The 14,372-nt window shown below is 55.2% G+C and overlaps 1 protein-coding gene across 2 annotated transcripts in view; it reads right to left on the bottom strand.

The window, feature by feature from the left end:
* SCARB1 (scavenger receptor class B member 1) overlaps positions 1-12,962 on the bottom strand; it is a 73,664-nt gene extending 60,702 nt beyond the window's left edge. Inside the window, exon 1 of one of the 2 annotated variants that reach the window (XM_072722672.1) lies at positions 12,672-12,962. In XM_072722672.1, the coding sequence (XP_072578773.1) occupies positions 12,672-12,797 (126 nt within the window). In that variant the 5' untranslated portion in view covers positions 12,798-12,962. The remainder of the gene's footprint in view (positions 1-12,671) is intronic. The other variant, XM_072722673.1, reaches the window with a different exon arrangement.
* Between the last annotated feature and the right edge of the window lie 1,410 nt (positions 12,963-14,372).

Here is a 14,372-nt window from a genome sequence, read left to right as displayed (position 1 = left end):
TCCATTTTACAGAGAAAAAAGTAAGGCACAGAGAGGTTAAGTCACTTGCCCAAAAGCACACAACTAGGAAATGGCAGCAATAGCATCTGAACCAGACTGTCTGGCTCCAAGGCCCACGCTCTTGGATCCACCTTATCTTCTGGATGCCAAAAGCCTGGCCAAGGGCTGGAGAGAACCCCAGGGATTTGAGAACTCGAGACGGACCTTGGCAGTGACCTGCTGCACCACCTCATTCAGTACCCCCTACCAGCTCCCAGCCTGCCACTCTGCCCCATGCCTCTTACCCAAATGGAAATGATCACGTAGGCACCCAGGGCACCTGTCAGGGATGCACTCAGGGGCCCCGACCCCACACACCTCCACACTGTCCTCACTGAAGAAGGATGTGCCCCAACGTTTGGGGCAAGGGCCAGCAGGCTGGTAGGTCTCCATTCCTCCAGGGACTACTGCTTACAGGTGTGCTAAGCCCCATTGCAGAATATTACTGCTGGCTACGAGGGTTCCAGGTCAACCCCCCCCCCCATCTGCACCTGCGCAGACTGTGATAAAGGCCACAGGGTCTCAGCTCATCCCTCGCTCACCACCCTCCCCTCCAGCACATACCCTGGGAACCACCAACCGAAGGCAGACAAAGCCTGAACTCTGGCACACCTCCAGCTCTGATGCCTCTCCCGGTTTATAAAAAACATCTCTTGCCAATCCTGCCGCCAGGACATGGCAGACAGGGATAGAGGATGCCAGGTGCTCCTGCAACTGTTCAGCCTCTCCCAAGCCCTGTTCCCCTGGCCCATCTGGCCTCCACCCAGCATCCCACTTCATCTGCTCACCTGGGACAATCTGCCCTGCCAGCACTCATTGCCAATTTGCTCTGTGGCCTCATGTAAATCCCCGCTCCCTCTGGGTTTTGTTTTCCCCAAAGGAAAAATTAAAAATGAAGCTGAGTTCCAGATAAAACGATCTGAGACTGTGAAACCTTCCCTGATAAAAACAATTAGGTGATAAGTCACCACTCCCTCAAGAGGTCTTCGATTGGACCAAACACTGCAACTGCCAGGGTCACTGAGGCAATGACATAAAGAGGGAAAGCTGGGGCAAAGGGCCTTTCAACCATTTTTGCTACCTGTTACCTTTTCCTCTCTTGCTAACAACCCCACCCCACCTACCCCACTTCCTTCTCATTTAGGGCACCAGCCCACCAACCTAACTCCCTGGGCCAATCACTGCAGCCCATTTCTCAAGCCAAGGTGACTGGCTCCGAGGGGTGCATGTAACACAGGCCCAGCCTATCAGAGCCAATGAACATTCACAGCACCTTTTCCCAGTCACTAGGAAAATTCTCTAATTACCCTTCAACTCCCTCCACAAGGTTCCCTTCAGAGACTCCTGGGGAACTGTAAAGCAGCCAGTCTCTCCCCCGAAGAGTGCAAGTGGGCCCTACATAGAGACGATGGTGAGTGATACGGAAGCACACATACCCCAAAAAAGGAATCTTTAACTCCAGGATTGCATTCAGCCTGCCGGTTGCCTCATTACAGGGTCCCCAGGAAGAAAAGTAGGGCCATGAGAAATTCCCTCGCCACCCTCCCTCTGTGCTCTCCAGGCTGACCTGAACCCAGAATCCAATCGACAGATGATTCACTGAGTGCAAGGTAAAGATTCTGCATGGGTGAGGGCACCTGGACTACACCTCCACAGTCCCTTACAGAGTAAAATCATCAGCAGAAGGGACCGGAGTCTCCCTCTCCAGCCTCAGAGTCTCTACTGGTGGGGACCAGAGTTGGCACATAAATGATTCCACTTTAATGCTGACTCTCGGCTTAAATGCAGCAGAAGGGAAACATGCTCTTCCCCCCACCCCTCACCCCATGCAAGTGACCATCCCTGCTCCCTCCAGGAAGCAGAAGGAAGGGGCTCCAGACCAGCTCCCATGCCCCCCCCCAGCCCCTCAGCCAGGACAGGCGCTGTTTCTTGACCTACCACTCACAGCCCCGACGACATCTTTGTAAATCATGTTGGGACAGAGAAGGGGTCAAGCAAAGCAGGAACCACCCAGTCACCAGAATCACAGAGAAGTCATAGGAGGCTTGTTAAGACTCAGGTGCTGGATCCAGGACCCCATCACAGAGACCAGGCTCCCGGTGGCTCCTCTGTGCCAGGCATTGTGCTATAGCAAGTATTTTCCTGCATTTTCTTCGCTACAACCCTAGGAGGTGGGCCTGGGGAAACCAGAGCCCAGAATGGTTAAGTAACTCACCACCATCACATAGAAAGGAGTGGAAGAGCCAGTAATGGAATCTAAGGAGTCCAGTTCCAAAGCTCATGTTTTTGAGGGTCCCTGCTGGGATCCCTTCCAGCCTCAGCCCAAAGTCCTATGCCAGCCAGGTCTCTGCCCTGGACCAGGGTCCCCAAAGATGGGACATGAACAACACAGACAAGGCCCTGTCTCATGGAACCTCAAGCATATGACCAATATAACTTCTGAGAATGGCAAAGGTTTGGAAGAGAGTAACACAGAGTGCTTATAGCACAGACAGGGTAGACAGTGGGAGTGGGGTTCACGGGGCAGGTTGGTGGTCAGGGCATATCTTTTTCAAGAGGTTGCATTTGAGCTGAAGCATAAAAGAGGAACCAAGCATAAGAGCCATCTGCTCCATTCCAGAGCAGGAATAGCACATGCAAAGGCCCTGGGGTGGGAAAGAACACAGGTGCACTGCAAGAAAAGAAAGGCCTGTGGGGCTGGAACAGGGTAAGAACTCTGGGGAGAGTTGACACAGGCAGGGGCCCATGAAGAGGAGACTTTCAGGCTATGGGGGCAGATAGGCTTCCGGCCACGCAAGAAGTTTTTAATCACAGTAGTGAAATGACCCAACTTACATTTTCTTTTTTTTTTTTTTTAACTTTTTTTTTAATTTTTATTTATTTATGATAGTCATACAGAGAGAGAGAGAGAGAGGCAGAGACACAGGCAGAGGGAGAAGCAGGCTCCATGCACCAGGAGCCTGATGTGGGATTCGATCCCGGGTCTCCAGAATCGCGCCCTGGGCCAAAGGCAGGCGCCAAACCGCTGCGCCACCCAGGGATCCCCCAACTTACATTTTCTAAAGAGCATTCCAGCTGCAGCAGAGAGAACAGACAGCAGAGTGGCAAGAAGATGCAGGAGCAGACAGCGCGGTAAGGAAGCTTGCCAGAGATCTGCAGTGGGGCCCATGTAGGGGAGGGAAGTCAGCCCCACATCCCCATGCAGGACCACAAACCACCACTAGTCACAAACCTCCCTATGAAACCACCCTTGTCTTCTAAACATCCATTCAATAAATATTTGAGAACCTATGATTTATGTGTTAGGCATCATTCCAGGTGCTTGGGACACAGCAACAAACAAAACCAAGGTCCCTGCCCTCATGGGCCCCACATCCTCACGGAGAGAAATAGACAACAAACGACAAACACAATGCACAGGTATGTAGTATCTCACAGGGTGACAGGCTACAGAAGAAACAGTGGGGTAAGGAGGGATCAGAGCCCAGGGGATCGGGGAGGGTGCCGGCAAATTGAAACAGGGGAGGTCAAGGTGGGCCTCCAGAGTACCTGAGATCTAGAAAAAGCCCTGGGACAGCGAGTCTTGCACATCAAGAGAGAGTTGAAGGCAGAGGGAAGAGCTGAGCTGCAATGTGCTGGTGTGTCTCAGGAATGGCCAGAGCAAGGCGAAGGGGAGGGCAGGAAGGGGTCAGGAGCGGATGGTGCAAGCCTAGAGGGCCAACAGAGGGATGTGACTTTGACTCCCAGGGGGATGGCACAGGCCCACTGTGGGGGGCTTTGAACAGAGGAGGACAGTGATACGACTGCAGAATTCATGGGGTTCTTTTGGGCTGCTGTGTGAAGAAAACCCGGCCAGGGAGCAAAGGTGAACACAGGGAGGCCCATGGGAATCCAGGTGAGAACTCGTGGCCCCTTGGAGAGGGGCAGTAGCCATGGGTATGGCAAGAAGTGGTGGGATTCTGGACATACTGTGTGACAAGGAAGCCATAAACGTCCCGATGGTCCAGTGTGCAAAGTGAGAGAGACAGAAGGATGAGAATCGAGGCTGGGTCCAAGGCTTTCAGCCTGGGCGGCTAGTAGCCAGAGGAGCCACAGACAGAGACAGGAATATGGCCAGAGGGACAGGGTCCGGGCATGGTGATGAGGAGCCAGGTGCCGGGCAGGGTCCTGCAAGCACTTCCCACTACCCAAACTGAGATACGGAGGGGGCCACTGGATGCCGGAGGCTGGGACTGGAGAAAGGCCTGGGCCTGGGACATCAATTTGGGAGTAGCCAGGACATAGATGCCACTTACTGCCCGAGACTGGCTGAGCTCACCCAGGGAATGCCTGACACAGAAAGGATGTCCAAGAGCTGAGCCCCAGGTCACACCAACAGCGAGGGGTCAGGGAGATCACGAGGCACCGAGAAATGAGACAAAGAGCCTGGCCACGGAGGTGAGAGGAAAACCAAGACAACAGACATTTAAAGTGTCTCAAGAGTCCTTCTAGGCGCTTCCAGAAAAGGTGGAAGGAACTTCACCCAAAATGCCAGGAAGCAAACAAGGTTCAGGCCACTCCTTTTCCTTCCCCCTCCCCAGCACAAGGCTGCTGGAGAACAGGAAGACACAGTGGGGCGGGGGGGAGGGAGGAGGAGGAGGCACAAAATAGACAGCCAGGCCTGGGGTCACCAACATCCTGGACCTCTGGGTTCAGGGAGGTGCTAGGCGGACCCACCAGCTTGAACTCTGGATCAGAATCACCCCGGATACCCTGTGATCCCAGCTGCTGAGCCCTATCAAGCTGCAAAGCCAAGAATGGACTGTTTTGTGGTATTTTGCTTCTCTTTGCATTTCTGCTCCTGCCAGCCACTCCCAGGGCCAGTGGAGGCCAAGGTCACGTTTGAAAAGGGGGAGGGAAATGAGGTACATAAAAGATCATCTCCTTTTGTTTTGTTTTATTTTGGGCCTAGGCATACAATGGAATTCTCTGCATAATAAATGTGTTTATGGGGCTGAAGTTACCAGATCTTTGTGGATCTGGTTGGGCAGGGGCCCAACACTCCTCACCAGAGTCCCCGGGGTCTCAGATCAAGAACCAGAAGTCTGTGTGCGTCGGCCTTGGGGTGGAAAGCAGCCCTGGAGGGTGGCTGATGAGCCAGGGGCCCCTCTGCAGCTGACCAAGGACACAGGATGGCCCTTCTGGGCACTGGTGACCACCAGCAGGCCCCGCAGACAACGACAGAGGGGACATGCCTGTGCCCTGTGTCCACTGTGACCAGGACGGGCCCAAGGGAAACTTCATCAAGCAAGTCTCTGACACTGATTCATGACTCACTTCTGTGTCATTCATTGCTAGAGAAAGGCCAGAACAAGGTGATTCCAGGTAACTGAGCTGAACCAAGTTCTAGCTAATCATGTTGAATCACTGAGTGGAGGCACAGCAAGTATTAGTCATTCTGGGAAGGGAACATTTCATGGAATGGGAAGAGCCAGACACAATGGACACACCCCAGTGCCAGGCCAAGAGAGGGCCAGGCTGTGATGGGGCACATCACCACACATGGATACACGCACCCCAACATGCATGGACACATGCTAACATGCATGCTCGAGTGTGTCCAGATATGCAAGCACGTGTGCCACCACGTGTGGATGCACATCAACACGTGTGTATACACGTCCATACACATACGCGTGTATGCCAATGCAGACACTCGTACTCCCTGTTGACATGCCGACATGTGCATACATGTGCTCCAGACATGATCACATGCATGCGTGTGCACCTGCCAACATGCGTTCATGTGTCACCAGTCATGAGTGCACAGTCAGCACACGTGCACACACACCAACATCCATGTGCACACACGCGCCCTCATGGAGCCAGAGAGGGAAAATGAAAATAAACCAGACTCGGGGGAGCTAAAAATAGCCCATGGTTTCCAGCTGTCACCATAGAGTGGGACGAGGAGCCCTTGGAGGAACAGGAAGTCCCCCTCTGGGAAAGAGGAAACAAAACCAACCTGGGCTCCCAACTGCCCCCGAGAGGGAGTGCCTCCCAGCCTCCCATCTGCACCCCCAGAGCAGCGCCACCGCGGGGCCCCATCTGGCCAGGGGCCGAGGCCGCGGGAGAGCACAGGAGAGGTCACTCTGTGGCTCTGAGGTGTCCCCCAATGGTGGCCTGGGCTTCACCGAGGTGCAGAGCGGGCCAAGCCCACCGTGAGCTTGTTGGGAACACAGGCCCGAGAGGCCGCCCTGCCAGCTTCCCCTGATGTCTGTGGTTCTAGAACACAGCCCAGCTGTGCCAGGCTGCCCTGGAAGGCGCGCATCCCGGAGGCGGTTCTGGGGAGGTGGTTATAAGGACAAAGGCCTGCGGCGGAGCCCTCTGGCTGGCCAGGGAAAGCAAAAGCAGAGGTGGGCCCGGGGTGGGCCCGGGGTGGGCCCGGGGTGGGAGGACGAGGAGGGCCTGCCTGCCCCGCTGCCAGGGAGGAACTCCAGCCGCTGAGCACCTCCGAGCAGGGACGGCGGGATCTCCAGGGCAGCGGGCTCCCCGGACTGAAATCCCAGCCCTGCCGTGTCAGCCGTTTGACCTGGGGCAAGTGACCTCATGGCTCCGTGCTTCCCATCCCCTCAGTAGAAGAGAGGCAACAGTAGCCGTCTGGATTCCCAACCGTATGATTTACTACGTGTAAAACACTCACAACGGTGCCCAGTGAGTAAGAAGTGCTCATTACCTTTCATCTGCCATCAACCCCCACCGCCCAACTGATGGGCAGAGGGCATTTGCCAGAGGGCACAAAGCCCCCCAGGGGCATGACATCCCTGAGGTTCTCTGGGTGGCTCTCACTGAGGGAAAAGGGAGCAAAACTGAGTCTGAGCCCAAGTCTTGTGGGGGGAGAGAGGATAAGGAAACAAGCCGACCTAAAGCACTTGACCACCTCTCTGCTCCACCATCTGACCACAGAGGCAAGCGCTGCTCTGGCCCTCGGGGACACTGCAGTGAGAGCCACAGGGCAGCCCCTACCCCAGCACACAGCCGTGCGCGGGAGGCAGAAAGACGACGCACAAATAAACATCACGGAGGCTGCTTTTATGGCCAGGAGGGGCAGGCTACACAGATATCTGGGGGTGAGCCTTCTGGACAGAGAGGAATGCAAGCAGAGACTCTGTGCTGCCAGGCCTGGCAGGCTCCTATCAAGGAGATAGCTCGGCAGGTGAGCAGGGAGCCAAGAGAGGGTGAGGTAAGAGAGGGAAGGGGGCCCAGACTGTGCGAGACTCCAGGCCACTGAGGACAGAACTGGCTCACAGTAACACAGGGAACCTCCAAGGGTGGCCAGCTGAGGGGGCACATGATCTGACAACTGTTTTTTGTTTGTTTGTTTGCTTGACGACTGTTTTATCAGGATCCCTCTGGCTGTCTACAGAGACCAGAGATGAGACTACTGCCCCAGTCCAGGCAATGGATGGAGAAGGCTGCAGTGGTGACGTCAAAAAGGGGCTGGAATCCGGATATGCTTTGAAGATAAAGCCGATAGGATTTGCTGATAGATCACATGAAGGATGGCCCAAGATTTCACCTCTGCACTTGGGGAAAGCTAATGGAGGTGTCATTTACTGAGATGGAAACACAAGCTGAGGAAGCCTTCAGCAGCTGGAATTATTAGTGGGTAAAGCATCCAAGGCTGATTCCAACCAGAAAGCCAACTTGAAGACAGTAGAAGGGACCCAGCTCCCCTCCTGCATGTGGAGAAGGCTCAGAGGCCTATCATCTCATGGTGGCCCAGCAGGCGAGCCCCTTCCCCTGTGGGCCAGGCAGCAAGGGACCCCTCCCACTGCTGGGCCTTCCCAGTTGGACCAGAGACACCTGCTAACTTAGAAATACACTGCCAGGGACCTGGGCTGTGCAATCCTTATCCATTCAATGCAGGACCACGCATGCCAGGCTCAGTTCTAGACAGGAGATACAAGATTTCTCCTGGTCCTCCTCCAGGATATATTTTTTTAAGATTTTATGTATTTAGGGACACCTGGGTGACTCAGTGGTTGAGCGTCTGCCTTTGGCTCAGGTCGTGATCCCAAGATCCAGGATGGAGTCCCACATCGGGCTCCCTGTGAGGAGCCTGCTTCTCCCTCTGCCTCTCTCTCAGTCTGTATCTTTCATGAATAAATAAATAAATCTTTAAAAAAAAAAAAAGAAGAAGAAGAAGAAGCAAGCTCCCTGTGGGGAGCCCAATGTGGGACTCGATCCCAGGACCCTGGGATCATGACCTCAGGCAAAGGCAGTTGCTCAACCACTGAGCCACCCATGTGCCCTTCCTGGATATTTTCACACACATCAGGAAGGTTGCCTGGGGCAAATGCCTCTCCAAAGCTGCTGTCTCCCTAACTGTTGACAATGATAATGAGAAGTGTCCCAGGATTCTCCCAGGACTAAACAAGATGACAATGACATTCACAAAGATGCTGTGAACACTGCCTGGTGTACAGTAATTCACGACCGCACTCCTTAGCGCCTTCCAGCTAGACGCCTCCTGTCCACTCCTACCTACTGAGGGAAAGTAGAAGGAATGAGTCCCACTTCTCCCCGGACCTTTCCTGGTGACCTCAATCCACAGGGCTCCTCTGCTGCCTCCCACGGTTTGGGTGCTAATTCTTTTGGCCGTTCTTTGGGAAAAGCTATGGATTCCTTACTACTTTTTAATTAAACACATAACAAACAAATATTCTCTTTGTTTAAAAAAAGAAAAGGTAGGGGGACACCTGGGTGGCTCAGCGGCTGAGCGTCTGCCTTTCGCTCAGGTTGTGATGCTGGAGTCCTGGGATCGAGTCCCACGTCTGACTCCCTGCATGGAGCCTGCTTCTCCCTCTGCCTGTGTCTCTCCCTCTCTCTCATGAATAAATAAATAAAATATTTTTTTAAAAAGTAGAAGCATTACAGATAAAGTATGTCCTCCGTGGCCACAGCCCGATGCTCCCCCTCTGCCCTGCCAGGCCGACATGTGCCCTTCCACCCCTTCTCTGATTTTACCTGCACTAATAGTCACCCACTGAAAATACAGGTTATTGTTTTGTGACATTTGTTTTAAAAACATAAATAGTGGAAGGAGGGTAGGGGGATGGGGTGACTGGGTCACGGGCACTGAGGGGGGCACTTGATGGGATGAGCACTGGGTGTTATACTGTATGTTGGCAAATTGAATTTAAATCAAAAAAAAATTTTTTTTTAAACCCATAAATAGCACCTGAGTGTTTTTCAATTATTTACATGTTGTACAAACTGTCTGTGCTAACACGTACACATCTAGTCCCTTCTTTCCAACGTCTGCCCAGCAATCCCCTAGACGAAGGGCCCCCACCTCACTTCCTGTGCGCCTGACTCAGGACTGTGGCTCTGGCCTACCACCGCCACAAGCTGTATAAACCCCAGCAAGCTGTTCACCTTTGCTATGCCTCAGTTTCCTTACCTGTAGGAAAGAACAAAAGCAGAGCTCAACCTATTTCTCAAGGCTGTGGTCAGATTCAAATAAGAAACTAGTCACACATGTAATCGCCTTTGTACTTTATAATCTTGCTGGCAGGCAAACTACAACTGACCCGTCTCGGAGCTGAAGGAAGAGGTGAAGTAACTGGCGTGAGGTCCCCAGCTAGCAAATGGCACAGCCAGGTCTGCAACCCTGGGCTCTGGAAACTGACACCAGTTTCAAAATGCATCACATCCCTACTCAATCCCATCAGCAACCTGAGAAATGTAAATCAAACCCAGCAGATTAACAACAACAACAAAAAAATGATCACAATACAGCATAATCTCCAATGATGGCAGAGATGTGGGGGGACTGGGTGTGTCATACTCTTGCTGGAGGTATGAATGCTCGAGCTTTGCAGAAAGGCAATTGGGTGGGAACTGTCAAAATTCAAACCCATCCTACTTCGTGGTCTAGAGGTTTCTATTCTGGAAAGCTACCCTATGCAAAGCATTCATATACAACCCCACAGAGGTGTGTACCAGGACATTCACCAGTTGCTTGAGACAGAGACAATAACCAGTCAGTAGATACACAGGGAGATAATGAAAGGGATAGGAATACCATGCAGCAGTGAAAAAAGAAACATAATAGATTTATACATTCTGACATGGAAACATTTTCAAGAAATATCCATGAATTGAAAAGCAAATTACAGGGCAGTCCGGTGGGGTGGGGGTGGGGGGGAGGCTTAACAGTTTAGTGCCACCTTTGGCCAGGGGCATGATCCTGGAGACCCGGGATCAAGTCCCACGTCGGGCTCCCTGCATGGAGCCTGCTTCTCCCTCTGCCTGTGTCTCTGCCTCTCTCTCTGTTTCTGTGTCTCTAATAAATAAATAAAATCTTTTAAAAAAAGCAAATTGCAGAATATTTATACATAGTTTAGCTCACTCAGTATATGCAAAAATATACAGCGATGTGTACAAATGTGTGCTCACGTCGTATGTATCAACAGAGGTCTAGAAAGAAGATACACGCCAGTGCTGCTTCGGCAGCACATATAGAGAGATACACGCCAAGGACAGTGGTATTATCTGAGAAAGGGAATAAAATGGAGGGAACGTTTTTCCTTCCCTTTGAATTTTTTTTGCAAGCAAGAATTCATTTCTTCTATAGGCGGACTTCTTTAGTTAACCAAAAAGCATTAAAAAAAATAGAAATTAAAGCACAAGGCTTCCCATTCAAGTTGCACATGGCCATGTACAGCCAAAGAAAACACCAACAGGCAGTCCCTCCCTCTCTTAGTGTCCCACCCACTCAGTCCGCTGAACACAGACATCCTTCTTCCACGGGAAGGCACTTGGCCGGGGCTCAGCCTGGGCTGCCCAAGAAGTGGCTGTCGTGGGCTGGGCTTGCCTTCCTGCCTTCACACCACTCAGACCCAAACCAATCATCTTTGGGATATTCACATAGGATGCTGGGTGGCTCTCACTCAACCTCAAGCCTGGAAATTCTAGCCCGAGCACAACTGACGATCCTGGCACTCTCCACCTTGGAAGCCCAGAGTTAGAGTGGGGAATTCGGAGGTGCACAGAACAGATGGTCCTTACCCTGACCGACATCCACGGAAAGAAATCACCCGGAAGCCCGTCCAAGGACGATGGGGCCGATGAGACTCTTCATCAACTTACAAAGCCCACCCACCCACCCTCACACCCCCAAATAAAGAAGCTCTTTGCACAGGGTCATGATGGCTCCTTATGCTTATACCACCTGGGTGACAGTGTCTCCAGGAAGCACACCTCACAGAGCCCACAGCATCGTGGGCTTTCACTGAGATGGAGCTCACACAGCTTTTCTGAAAAGCATAACCCCTTGGCCACCATGGGAGAGAAAAAGCAGTTCTAACGCTCCAAGGTAACCCTACACTAGTTTTTCCTGCCATCCCCAGAGGCAAAATTAAAAAAAAAAAAAATGAAGAGGAACTCAAGGTTCAGTGTCACCATCAGCCAGGACCTCCTTGGAATCAGACTACAGGGCTGAATGGGACAAGACTTGAAAACAAAAAACAAAATGAAACAAAAAGGACAAAGTGTGGTCAATATAACTCCAAGAGACCTTGAGAAAAGCCAGCTGTCACACCACGTTTAAAGATGGCCAGGTCCCAGGGACACCTGGGTGGCTCAGTGGCTGAGCATCTGCCTTGGGATCAGGGCGTGATCCTGCTTCTCCCTCTGCCTATGTCTCTGCCTCTCTCTGTGTGTCTGTCATGAATAAATAAATAACATCTTTATTTAAAAAAAAAAAAAAAAAAAAGATGGCCAGGTCCCAAGAAGGGGCAGCCAGATATAAGCAGATTGTAGTGTTCATTCACCCAGTGATTCATTCATTCCCAGGCACACTGTACTGGGCAACTGGGCAGGAGGCACAGGCATGAAATACGGACAAGTCTCATTCTTAAGAAACCCACCTTCAAGAAGTAAGCTAAGGGGAAAAGAGATGTCAACAAGCAAGTGACATTATCCATATCTTTATCCCACCCAGCTCAGTGTCTGGCCAAGGCAGGCCTCAGTTTCTCCTCCCCACAGTGCTTGTGCTGACTCTGGCTACAAAGCTCTGAAATGCTGTGATCCTCTGCACTGCCCCTGGGCTTCCTTAACTGCAGCTCATCGAGGCGGGCTGTCCAGACACCCAGGGCAGAGTCTGTCGGTCTGGGGCCAGCTAGTTTGTCTCCATGGTTGAAAGGGCAATGGTGCCTAAGGTTGAGATCAGAGGAAACAGCCTTGAGCCCGTGCCTGCCTCCGCGTTTCCAACCTGCATCAGGGAGGCCAGGCCGGGAGCACCGCGCGCCCGGGCTCTGCGCAGGGCTTTCCGCGGGGAGGGCGCCGACCGCAGGGCGCTGCGGCGAGCACCCTCCCGGGGAGGCCCGGCACCCACGTGAGCCTCGCGGGAGCGCACGAGCGGAGGGTCCGCAGGAGACGAGGCAGGGCGCAGCCCCGGTCTTGGCAGGCTCGGCCCGGGCGCCGGAGGGAGCAGCGAGGGCAGCGCCACGCCGGGGCCACGCTCCAGGGTCCCTCCTTCGGGCCTCCCCAGCCCCCGCCCGCGCGCCTCCAGGAAGGCCGCGTGCCCCGCCCCCGCCCCCGCCCGGCCGGGAGGGTCCTCGGGGCGCCCGGCCCCGCTCACCCACCTTGAGGACCTGCTGCTTGATGAGCGTCGGCACCACCACGATCATGACGGCGCCCAGCACGGCGCACAGCAGCCCGGCGAAGCCCAGCACCGCGGCCGCCCAGCGCGCTCGGGCGCGGCTGCCCATGTCTGCGCGGCTCTGCGCCCTGGGGCGACGGGGACCGGGACCCGGGGGGCGCGGGGGGCGGGGGGCGCGGGGGCGCGGGCACCACCACGGCCGCGGCGCACGGAGGAGCGGCCCGGCAGGTGGCCCGCGGCTTTATGAGCCATCGCCGCGCCGCGGACCGCCCCCGGACGCCCTGGGCTCGCGGATTCGGGCGCGCGCCTGCGGGGGCGGGGCGGGGCCGGCGGGGGGCGGGGCCGGGGCGGGGAGGGGCGGGGCCGGGGCGGGGCCGGGGCGGGGCGCCGATCGGACGGTCCGAGGACACGCCCCGCGGGGGCAGTCTCGGGCCCACGCCCTCGCTTCCGTTTCCGCGGGAGGCGGCGGGAGAGCCTCGGGTTCCGCGTGCAGGGGTGGCGGCGGCGCTGGGCTCCCCCGGTGCCTCCCCGCCTTCTCGCCCCTCCGCCCCCCCTGCTCCCCCCTCCGTGTCCCTGCTGCTCCCATCACCTGCTCCCCCTCCTCCGTGTCCCTGCTGCTCCCATCACCTGCTCCCCCTCCCCTGCTGCCCGCCCTCATCCCGCGGCTCCCCTGACCCTCCTGCTTCCCCCTCCTTCGCCCCCCCCCTCCGTGTCCCTGCTGCTCCCATCACCTGCTCCCCCTCCTCCGTGTCCCTGCTGCTCCCATCACCTGCTCCCCCTCCTCCGTGTCCCTGCTGCTCCCATCACCTGCTCCCCCTCCTCCTTGTCCCTGCTGCTCCCATCACCTGCTCCCCCTCCCCTGCTGCCCGCCCTCATCCCGCGGCTCCCCTGACCCTCCTGCTTCCCCCTCCTTCGCCCCCCCCTCCGTGTCCCTGCTGCTCCCATCACCTGCTCCCCCCCCTCCGTGTCCCTGCTGCTCCCATCACCTGCTCCCCCTCCTCCTTGTCCCTGCTGCTCCCATCACCTGCTCCCCCTCCCCTGCTGCCCGCCCTCATCCCGCGGCTCCCCTGACCCTCCTGCTTCCCCCTCCTTCCCCCCCACCCGCCCCTCCTCCTCTCCCACTTCCTCTGTCAGGGCCAGCGTCATTGATCACACTTCGTGGGAGTTTCCCAATTCACCAGAAACCCCAGAGCCCCCACCCCCAGCTCTGCAGCCGACTGCGCTCTCCTCCCCCAAGCCCCCAGCCTCACACCCACTCTCGCTGCGCCGGCCCTGCAGACTCCCGCCTCGCCTCAGGGCCTGATACACCCCCCCGCCCCCGCTTGACACTCTGTTCCCCCAGATATCTGCCTGGCTCCTTCCTTCATGACTGCTCTGCCACCTTATCAGAAAGGCCTTCCCCTGCCACCTTGTGTAGAACAGAATAGCGCCAGCTCTGCCAGTCTGCCCCTCACCCTTATCGCTGAGCACCACCTGGCATGTTACACATTCATTTGTTCTTTGCATTCTGACCATCCCCCCCAACTAGAATGCTGGGGGCAGAGGCTTTGTCTGGGACACTGCCCGCCAGGTAATGCTTGCTCACAATAAGCACTTTAGAAAGAACCAATGCAGAGCCTTCCAGATGCTGAGCCCTGTGCTAAGTGCACAGAATGGCTCCATTCTACAGAGAAGGAAATAGTAC

The sequence above is a fragment of the Vulpes vulpes genome, chromosome 10, assembly GCF_048418805.1.
Source record: "Vulpes vulpes isolate BD-2025 chromosome 10, VulVul3, whole genome shotgun sequence".
NCBI classification, from domain to species: domain Eukaryota; kingdom Metazoa; phylum Chordata; class Mammalia; order Carnivora; family Canidae; genus Vulpes; species Vulpes vulpes.
Note: the sequence above shows the minus strand (reverse complement) of the source record. Positions and strands in the feature narration are given on the sequence as shown.